At 48.4% G+C, this 10,497-nt stretch overlaps 1 protein-coding gene across 1 annotated transcript; it reads right to left on the bottom strand.

The window, feature by feature from the left end:
* Nucleotides 1-1,733: 1,733 nt before the first annotated feature.
* Nucleotides 1,734-8,918, bottom strand: FAM180B (family with sequence similarity 180 member B). The gene is made up of 3 exons (XM_048855311.2): nt 8,130-8,918; nt 5,833-5,912; nt 1,734-2,950 (listed from the first exon to the last, which is right to left on the bottom strand). Exons 1-3 carry the CDS (start codon nt 8,215-8,217, stop codon nt 2,507-2,509), a joined length of 612 nt encoding a protein of 203 aa, XP_048711268.1. The 5' UTR covers nt 8,218-8,918; the 3' UTR covers nt 1,734-2,506.
* Between the last annotated feature and the right edge of the window lie 1,579 nt (nt 8,919-10,497).

The raw sequence follows: 10,497 nt of genomic DNA, 5'->3' as shown, positions 1-10,497 counted from the left end.
GTGGGAACCCAAGAGTTCAGCGGAGCAATGGCTATTAGGGAGCGCCTGAAGAGCTATGGGATTAATGTCTTGTGTGACAAACGTTGGCTTGGCTCCCAAATTCAATAAGGTTTCATAGGTCTCAGCCTAAACTTTGGCTGAAACTTGGCATCAACTTGACTTCATTGGCAGTCTTTGTTCAAGAGAAGACAAAACCTCTGCCCTAACCACCCATGAAAACTCTAATCCCAGACAGTACCTCCTTATCTGAGGTCCTCATATCAAATCCCATAGTCTCAACCAAGAAAGTTGCATCTCACCTGGAAGCCTTACTCAAGCCTTAGCAATACTGTGGTCTCAAATCTTTCACCGTCTTGTGAAACCCAAACCCAGCCTTATGTTCAAGTTCTCTACCCCAACTACATTCATTTGCAAGACCCCCACCAAGATCTTACCCTTAAAAGACTAAGTGACTTCCATAAATGGGTGAAAGGTTAGGGTTAGGGATATACAAAGAAGTGTACGATTAAAGCATGAGGCAGCAGTTATATTTTATACCCAGTTTCCGGGAGTTGGAATGCAAATAAGACCCTGGTCCCAATTTCTACATGCTTTGCAAGATCTATGCTTTGCAAACTCCCTGTTCTCCTGTAAAACTGTAACTCTGACCTTTAAAATCATTCTCTGTGCCCCAAAACCTACATCTTGCTTCTGGGCCTCTCATTATTGGGTTACTGCTTTTCATCTCCATCTGTCAGATAATGAGAGTGAAAAATATAAACTAGGTCAAAAGTTAATTGTTGCTGTTGGGAATGTCATTCTCTACATGCATTTCTGAAAGTGGCTCCTCTGTGGAAGTTGTGAGTCTAGTGTAGAGGTGGGCAAACTTTTTGGCCCGAGGGCCACATTAGGGTTGCAAAACTGTATGGAGGGCTGGGTAGGGAAGGCTGTGCCTCCCGAAACAGCCTGGCCCCCGCCCTCCCATCTGCTCCCTCCCACTTCCCGCCCCGTAACTACCCCCCTCAAAACCCCCGAGCCATCCAACCCCCCTGCTCCTTGTCCCCTGACCGCCCCCTCCTGAGACCCCCTGACCCTAACCGTCCCCCCAGGACCCCACCCCCATCCAACTTCCTGTCCCCTGACCGCCAGCCCCCGCCCCCTCCCCCGCCCAGAACCTCCACCCCATCCAACTGCCCCCTGCTCCTTGTCCCCTGACTGCCCCCTGGGACTTCCTGCCCCTTATCCAACCCCCGGACCCCGATCCCAGCCCCCTTACCATGCCGCTCAGAGCAGAATGTCTGGCAGCCGCGCCGCCTGGCCGGAGCCAGACACGCTGCTGTGCTGCCCTGCAGGAGTGCGCAGCCCTGCCACCCAGAGTGCTGGCTGTCGGGGACGGGGGACAGCGGGGGAGGAGCCGGCGGCTAGCCTCCCCAGTGCAAAGCTCGGGGGCAGGGCAGAACAGTCCCACGGTCCGGATGTGGCCCACAGGCCATAGTTTGCCCACCTCTGGTCTAGTGAAACTGTGTGGGAAGTATGACCCTAACCAGCAAAGCGCAGGCTGTAGAAGCTCAGGGTTAGTGCATCTACAGTGTAAATGGGAGCCCCAGCACAAACCAAGAAACCAATAAAACTCACCTGGACTAACTGAATTTATGTTGCTAATACCATGCTGCAAGGAGTATGACAAAGAAGCATAATTGAGCTCTACATTGATTGAATTCCTGATTATAAAGATAATGATTGCACATATACAGTATTGTTCCAATTACTTTATTTGTAAAGTGCCACAGATGTAGAAGAAGACTCTCTAGAAGAGGTAAAATCTGATGAACAAATAACTGGATCCCTACCCTCAAAAGTTTAGTAGATGAGATACAAGCAAATGCCCACTCTGTATTAATACAAAATGGGGAACGATATCTATACCAGAAGGGTTCATGGAATCAGTACATTTTCAGGAGTTTTTGGAAGGAAATGGGTGCACATTACTTGGGAAACTGTTCCAGGCACCTGGCATGGGATGACATAAAATGAGTCAGAACTTAATATGAATCACCACAGAGTGTAGCCACCTATGAAGTGGAACACAGCAGCTGTATGAACAGCACAACTATGCTATACAGTGAGTTATTGTAGTAAAGGAAAAATACTATATCCAACTGCAACCACAGGGAATTTAGGGAGGCAAAATGGAATTACCTGAAATGGAATTCAGCCATTACAGGCTAATACCTGGACTTCTGCAAAAAGTGCTGTGACATCTCTAATGGCCATCAGTGATCAAGGCAGAAGTGCATCTCAGAAGTGTGTCTTCTATGGAGATCCTAAAAAGACATCCCAGGCTTTGTTTCACATTTAAAGATGGGGCAATAGCTGGTTGGATAAATGCCTAGAATGTTGCCAGTACAATACAGAAAGCAAAAGAGGAAGAATGGTGGCACTTCCGCACATTAACCAGCATAATCTGGGATGACTGGCAGCACTCATAATAATAAGAATGCAATTGAATCTCCTCATGTCAACCTCCTTACTCAGTGCCTCTCTTCATCATGGCCAGGCTGGAATGATAAGACTTTTTCAGTGAGGTTAAATAAAAAGGCTTCTCCTTCCAGGGCCAGGAAGCCAGGAGAGTGGAATTTGCAGGGCAGAATCCCTTGCAGAGATCATGGAGGATTTCATCAACTAGCTGAGAAAAGAAACTGATCCAGAGATTTTTGTCCAGGCCCTGAATTGAGCGAATCTGATAAGCGCAGTAAACGCTGGTGAAGAGAAGCTGATCAAACTCTACTAGACTCAGAGGGGCATCTGCCTGTGAAAGATGTTTCAGCTGCTCCTTGATCCCTTCTGATGTCTTGGGAACCTGGTGCTGGAAGATCTGGAGAAATCGCTTTGCTGGGCGCAGAGAGGCCAGTTCCTCATCCTGCAGCCTGATTGTCTTGTTAGCCTCAATCTCCAGTCCTTCCCAGAGCAACTGAAAGAGAAGGGCACTATGAGAGCAGGAAGTCTAGGGCCAACCACTGTCCCGCAATTGAGGGTCCCCTGCAGGGATTATGAAGAGATCTGCCACCCCTAGCAAATCCAGGATTGTATAAAGGAGGTCGGGGAGGGGGATGTGTGGGGTATGCAGTACAATAGGCAAAGATGATTGCTAAAGGTAAAACCATGGACATTTGAACAAACAAATTATATTTTGTTTTCAGGCTCCTGCATGTCTGTCTCCCACCCTATCCTTGACCTCCCCAACCAGTTCCTCTCATCTGCCCTGTTCTTCCTTTCTGATCCCATAGTTCCCCTGCCTCCTATGGTGCTCTTCTCTTGCCTCCCCTCCCCACATTCCCCTATACCCAACAACATCTCTGTCCAGCCTGTACATGTCTGACTCCTTCTTGGTCTCTCTTCCAGGCTTCTACATTAACCTCTTTATCCCCCTCCCTCACTCCTCACTTCATTTGCTCCTCATAGCAGCCTGCCTGATCATATTAGCCAAGGATAGCCTGGCTTCCAAACCATTCAAAATAATGGGAGAGGGTGGCTAATTTTATTATGAGGGGAGAAGGGAAATCACAGAGAAGTTATTGCTAGGATCCTGAGCAGCTTAAAACCAGCCCCCAGAATCATGAGTCAGGGTAGTATCACAAGGGCTGGCCATGCTTTAGCCGCATCTGACATCTTTGGGCAGCAACTCCTCTTACCTCCCTCTGAGGGCCAGCTCTCCTCCCTCCTTCCCTAACTTGCTCCCTGAAGTTCCCTGTTTCTGTCTCTTGCACGGCACTTCTCTGTGTTCGACAGGGGCAAAGACCATTTTTTTTCATATGGGGGAGCCAGAGAGAAAAAAAACACTGTGACAGTTGAATATTGCTTTCATGAGTTTTGTAGCGACTAAATTTGTCCACTGTTAATAAGCTTCTGTTCCAAATTCAGCGTTGCCTTTGTTAATGTAATCCCTACATTTGGGGGTGGGAGATGGCTGTCTCTCCTCAAACCTCCAGTTGTCTACATCCCTGTTCCATGTGTCCTCCTCCTCCCCCACTTTGTATCTGGCCTTTCCCCTTAGCTTCGGGGAAGCCAGGCAGCATCTGCTGCTTTCTCCTACGTCGGGCGCAGCAGGCACCCAGCTGTTAGCCCCTGGATGTTCTTTCTGTTGTAGCTGTGTCCTCTCTCCCCGGGCAGAGTTCACATCTCCCTGCCTGTCCCCCGTCCTCGGGAGCAGAACAGCAGGGCAGGGCGCATCACGCGGGCCTGGGCCCCGGCCCCACCGGCTCTCCGGCAGAGAGGAACAGGCAGCACAGGGCCAAGCACCCTGATCCAAGCTGCGTCCTCGCTGCGGGCGCGGGGTAGGGTGACCAGACGTCCCGGTAAAATCGGGACTGTCCCGAGTTTTAGGTCTTCGTCCCGCGTCCCGACCGATGCACAGTCGGGGCACCATTTGTCCCGATATCGCGGCTTTGGCCGCTCCGGCGTGTTTTGTTTTGCTTCGCCAACTCCAGCCGCTTTTTTTTTTTTTTTTGCGCTTCCCCCCATGTGTCCCGTTATTTTCTCTGTTGAATCTGGTCACCCTGGGGGAGAGGGGGGGATCCTCGCGATCTGAGCTGCCCAGTGCCCCGAGTCCCGGTGGGAGTCTGCACTTCGCTACAGCGGTGCCCGGCGCAGGCCAGCCCCGAGGTTGGTGACCGCCCTTTGGGACAATCGTCGCTGGAAATACAGTTCAGCTCGCGGCAGCTCTGAGCGCCCTCGCGCTCCCTGCGCGCTGCCCAGGCCCAGGCTCTACCCGGCGCCCGCCCGCCCGCGGCGCGTTTATTCATCCACCCACCATCAGCAGGATCAGCCCAAAGGCGCCACCTTGTGGGACGTGTTGTGACGACGAGAAGCTTTGCTTTTGTGTACACCTTATGAGATGGGCAAGGAAGGGGAGGTAACGGCTTTTATTGGACCAACTTCTGCTGGGGAGAGGGGCCTGAAGAAAACTCTGTGTGAATTAAAAGATATTAGCTCCCCCTTCCCCCCCTTGTCTCTATAATATCCTGGGACCAACTCTGGTTCCCGCAACACTGGGTATCCCCTATTGTCCCATCAAGAAGTTCAAGGACTGGGCTGACCAGGAAGCCAGAACTCTCAGGTAAGTCTACCCCTTAACCCTGGCACCAAGCTGGCTACCTTCTGTCCTTGCTCAGTGGGCTTCTTCCTATCTGCTTTCTCTCAGTTCATTTGAATAAGCACTGCTACTGCAGAATGACCTGTCCCATTCACTTATCACTCCCCTACTCACCCCCCTAAACATGTCATAATTAAACCTTCCTTCCTCAGAGCATAAGCCAACCAGTAACTACAGGGATTAAGGAAAGTTATTCCATAATTATCCATTGTGGGGTTTCCTCTGAAGCATTTGGTGCTGGCTACCAACAGAGACAGGGTGCTGGACTAGTTGGACCTCACTCGTCTCATTCAATATGGCAGTGACTTTGCCGAGATGTACACTAACGCATCTTCCAGAGCAGTGGCTCTCAAACTTTTGTACTGGTGACCCCTTTCACATAGCAAGCCTCTGAGTGCGACCCTCCCTTATAAATTAAACACACTTTTTTATATATTTAACAGTATTATAAATGCTGAAGGCAAAGCGGGATTTGGGGTGGAGGTTGACAGCTCGCAACCTCCCATGTAATGACCCTGCAACCCCCTGAGGGGTCCTGACCCCCAGTTTGAGAACCCCTGTTCTAGAGTCTCCTGAAATAGAAAAGCAATGAGAACTAGCGGAACATTTGGGTGTTTAAAGCTGGACTGGGTAGAATCTCCCGACAGGAGCTCACACACTCTCATCCTTTCCCACAAGCCCCACAGCATAACCCAAATAACCTCTAGCATGACGTTGGCATCCTCCAGATTGTTATGAAACACATTCACATCAGCATGGTCCTCGGTGTGAAGCTGCCCATCTGGAAAACATTAAAGAGCCACAGAGCTTCAGAGAGCAACAGCTTAGCGCACCCTTCCTATTGAGTCTCAGTAACCATGTCTGTCTGTCTATCTTTGATATTTCTGAGGTGCCTATGCCTGTGGTATTTAAAGGTATAAATATACAGCAGCTGTATATTTATACAGGTGTAATTCTCAGCATGTGTAGACATACAGCTGATAGCTCTCCTGGAGCTAGTGCTTAAAAATAGCAGCATGGCTGCAGCAGCTCAGGCTAGCCATCCCTGATACTGCCAGAGCCACACAGCTACTTTTAGACACTAGCTTGAACAAAGCTAACATGTTTATGTCTACCCCCCCCACCCACCCCGGGAATTACACCTCCCAGCTGCTGTGTAGATGTACCTTAAGTGCCAAATAGTCTAACCGTTGGATTTGGGGGAGCAGAATTGGGGTTTTATCAGGGAGATAAAGCAAGTTCAAGAAAGGAAAAGGAAGGTTTCAGGACATTGACCCCTTCCTTACTCCTAGCCAGTATCATTCTGGACCTGCCATGTTAGCGAGCAAAAGTATCTGCTTTGATAAGCCTGTGGGAAAACCCTCCATGCTGGGATTTGTATCTGTCCCATTTGGTCTGAGAAAGATTCTGAATCGATCTCCTTCCATGACTGTTTTGTAGCATCAGCCTCCAGGAATTCATATTGTGCAGTGAAGTGATTAACCATTAGGAGACCAGCTAATTCCTGGATGGATGTCACCTGGGGATTTAAGCTGAGGGAGGTTAATGCTGCATCAGGGAGGGAGAGTTTCTGACCACTGGAAGGTAGCACTAAACTAGGATTCTGAGGCACAGCCCTCCCTCTTCTCTTGGCCTGTGTGCTAATGTATACTAACTCCCCTTCTACCAGTTCCAGACTCCTTCAGGCCAGGGAGGAGGAAGCAGGATCACATTGGGTGGGCCAGGATTAGGAGACAACCAGCATGGAACACAGAATTTCTGTGTGCAGAAAAGCAGTGCTGGCAGCAGGAGATAGGGAATGGGAGGCTGGCTGTCTTTTTGGGCGGGGAGGGAATCTTCTGGTTCTCATGTGAGGAGAAAGGAGGCAGAGCTGATGTTGGATAAACTAGTCATAAGTACTCAGCATATCTTTCTGTGGGATCTGAAGTGTTAAAATTAGCAGGTGCACATAACAAACAGAAATGTGATTTAATCTTTTAGTTGTATGGTGCTGCTATCAAAACCAGCTTCCAACTTTCCATTCTGGAGGAAAGCTCCCCCTGGGGATGGTAGGAGCTGTTCAGAGATGGATACTGCTTTCCCTTCTGCCTGAGGAAAGGCTCATTTCTCTACACAGCTGCAGGCTGCCTGATCAAAGCCAGATGTGCTTTCAGAATGTTAGCTGGGATTTGAGCTGCTGTTTCCGTCTCCTCGGTGCACATTCCAGCAAGGCTTGTAGCTCAGGTAAAGATACTGCACCCTCTAAGAGCTGCTTTTCTAGACTTCTAGTGGCTACTTGATTCGCATTTCACCTTCTGCCTATTCTGATCACAGCTAAATGCACAGATCTCTATAGTTGGGGACATCCAGCCAACTGCAGGGTTTCAATGAACCAACAGAATAACCCCCTAATCACTCTTACTAATATTTTAAAAATACATTCCAGTGTCAGTGTAGAAGGTAGAGTAAAACATACATAAATAAAACATAAGAAACGTATGAAAATAATTGGCCCAATGTTCTTCAGAAATAGAAGCTCTTCTCACAAGGCTTCCCTCACAGTCTTTTCTAATCAACAGCCTTGTAAAGGCACCTGGAAAAACTTTCTTCAGCAGGGGCTGAAGGAGTCTGTCCTTCTGCCTCCAAGAGTTATCTCTCACCCGGGGACAGCTGGGTATTTCATAGGAAACAATTCAGCAGGTGACCCTCTGATTTTGAAAGATGTAGTGTCAACAAAGACTGTAAGGGCATAAAAGGCATTTGGGGGGACAAATAAGTAGTATAAATAAATAGTAGAGCGCTCTCAAACTTCTCTGGAGACAAACTCTGCCATCCCTCTTCCCTCAGTCAGAATAGAGTCCAACATGGAGCACAATTCATTTACTCTCTCACAGAAAGTTGTCAGGACAGCCAGCCCACCGGCCTATTTGGGGAATTAGGTAAAATCCAGCACCAGTGGAACTGCCCAAACACATTTGTTTTGCAGAGCAGCCTCCTCCCTTGCAGGTGCACCTCCTACCTGTCTGCCTCCAGGATCCAGCAAACACATAGAGGACCAGTGCTGTCCACAGCCAGGCTCTGAGCTGCGGCTGGAGCAGGAGTGCCATGCCAGATAAGGGTCCCCACCTGTTCTGTAGATAAATGTCTTGGGTGAAGGGAGAGCTGTTTACTGTGGCTTCTCTCCTCCCTTTGTCTGATCACAGCAGCCTCTGCTGGAATGGATCCTCCCTTCTCCCTCTCTCTGAATCCAGTCCTGGGAAGGGCCTGCTGTTGAATTCTCTGTTCCCAAAGGGTATTTTCCATTGCAATCTGGAAACTTTAAGACTTTGTTGTTTAGTTTTTGGCAAAATTCTTAAAGCCTCTTTTCCAAATTCTGATTTTTTCCCACCTAAGTATTTTAATGGGAAGTTTCTAATTCCAAGGGATTTTCCATTTAAACACATGACAAACTGGAGTTTAATCTAATTTCACTGTAGAGTGTGGATACCCTCCCCCCAGATGTTTCTCCTAAGCTCCTTGGCTTTCTTTTAAATTTTCCACTTACTGAGTTTGGAATTTCAAAAACAATCTTGAAATGTCACAGCAGGATGGGGCTGGCAGCCTGTATAGGCTCCGCAGCAGGACAACAGCATCCAAGATATACAGGCCGACAAAGGAAAGGTCATTCTTTCAACTGTAGAAACCTCCCTGGAGGGAAAGTTTAGTACAATGATCTGTCAGACAACAAAGACAAAAGCCAATCAGCCTTCAGGTTTCAGAGTAACAGCCATGTTAGTCTGTATTTGCAAAAAGAAAAGGAGTACTTGTGGCACCTTAGAGACTAACCAATTTATTTGAGCATGAGCTTTCGTGAGCTACAGCTCACTTCATCGGATGCATACCGTGGAAACTGCAGCAGACATTATATACACACAGAGATCATGAAACAATACCTCCTCCCACCCCACTGTCCTGCTGGTAATAGCTTATCTAAAGTGATCATCAAGTTGGGCCATTTCCAGCACAAATCCAGGTTTTCTCACCCCACCCCCCCCACACTAACTTACTCTCCTGCTGGTAATAGCCCATCCAAAGTGACAACTCTCTTCACAATGTGTATGATAATCAAGGTGGGCCATTTCCTGCACAAATCCAGGTTCTCTCACCCCCTCACTCCCCTCCAAAAACCACACACACAAACTCACTCTCCTGCTGGTAATAGCTTATCCAAAGTGACCACTCTCCCTACAATGTGCATGATAATCAAGGTGGGCCATTTCCAGCACAAATCCAGGTTTTCTCACCCCCCCACCCCCATACACACACAAACTCACTCTCCTGCTGGTAATAGCTCATCCAAAGTGACCACTCTCCCTACAATGTGCATGGTAATCAAGGTGAGCCATTTCCAGCACAAATCCAGGCTCTCTCACCCCCCCCCCCTTTTCCCGGGGACACACACACACAAACTCACTCTCCGGCTGGCAATAGCTCATCCAAACTGACCACTCTCCAAGTTTAACCAGAACGTCTCGGGGGGGGCGGGGGGGAGGAAAAAACAAGGGGAAATAGGCTACCTTGCATAATGACTTAGCCACTCCCAGTCTCTATTTAAGCCTAAATTAATAGTATCCAATTTGCAAATGAATTCCAATTCAGCAGTTTCTCGCTGGAGTCTGGATTTGAAGTTTTTTTGTTTTAAGATAGCGACCTTCATGTCTGTGATTGCGTGACCAGAGAGATTGAAGTGTTCTCCGACTGGTTTATGAATGTTATAATTCTTGACATCTGATTTGTGTCCATTTATTCTTTTACGTAGAGACTGTCCAGTTTGACCAATGTAAATGGCAGAGGGGCATTGCTGGCACATGATGGCATATATCACATTGGTGGATGTGCAGGTGAACGAGCCTCTGATAGTGTGGCTGATGTTATTAGGCCCTGTGATAGTGTCCCCTGAATAGATATGTGGGCACAGTAGGCAACGGGCTTTGTTGCAAGGATAAGTTCCTGGGTTAGTGGTTCTGTTGTGTGGTATGTGGTTGTTGGTGAGTATTTGCTTCAGGTTGCGGGGCTGTCTGTAGGCAAGGACTGGCCTGTCTCCCAAGATTTGTGAGAGTGTTGGGTCATCCTTCAGGATAGGTTGTAGATCCTTAATAATGCGTTGGAGGGGTTTTAGTTGGGGGCTGAAGGTGACGGCTAGTGGCGTTCTGTTATTTTCTTTGTTAGGCCTGTCCTGTAGTAGGTGACTTCTGGGAACTCTTCTGGCTCTATCAATCTGTTTCTTCACTTCCGCAGGTGGGTATTGTAGTTGTAAGAAAGCTTGACAGAGATCTTGTAGGTGTTTGTCTCTGTCTGAGGGGTTGGAGCAGTTTCCACGGTATGCATCCGATGAAGTGAGCTGTAGC

The sequence above is a fragment of the Caretta caretta genome, chromosome 6, assembly GCF_965140235.1.
Source record: "Caretta caretta isolate rCarCar2 chromosome 6, rCarCar1.hap1, whole genome shotgun sequence".
In the NCBI taxonomy this organism is placed as follows: domain Eukaryota; kingdom Metazoa; phylum Chordata; order Testudines; family Cheloniidae; genus Caretta; species Caretta caretta.
Note: the sequence above shows the minus strand (reverse complement) of the source record. Positions and strands in the feature narration are given on the sequence as shown.

Excerpts from the sequence above, each read along its gene's own strand:
- FAM180B (XM_048855311.2), bottom strand. The coding sequence starts at position 8,217 with ATGGCACTCCTGCTCCAGCCGCAGCTCAGAGCCTGGCTGTGGACAGCA. Across the intron at positions 5,913-8,129 it reads TGGATCCTGGAGGCAGACAG|ATGGGCAGCTTCACACCGAG; the intron begins GTAGGAGGTGCA and ends AATGTTTTCCAG. Across the intron at positions 2,951-5,832 it reads ATGCCAACGTCATGCTAGAG|TTGCTCTGGGAAGGACTGGA; the intron begins GTTATTTGGGTT and ends CTTCTCTTTCAG.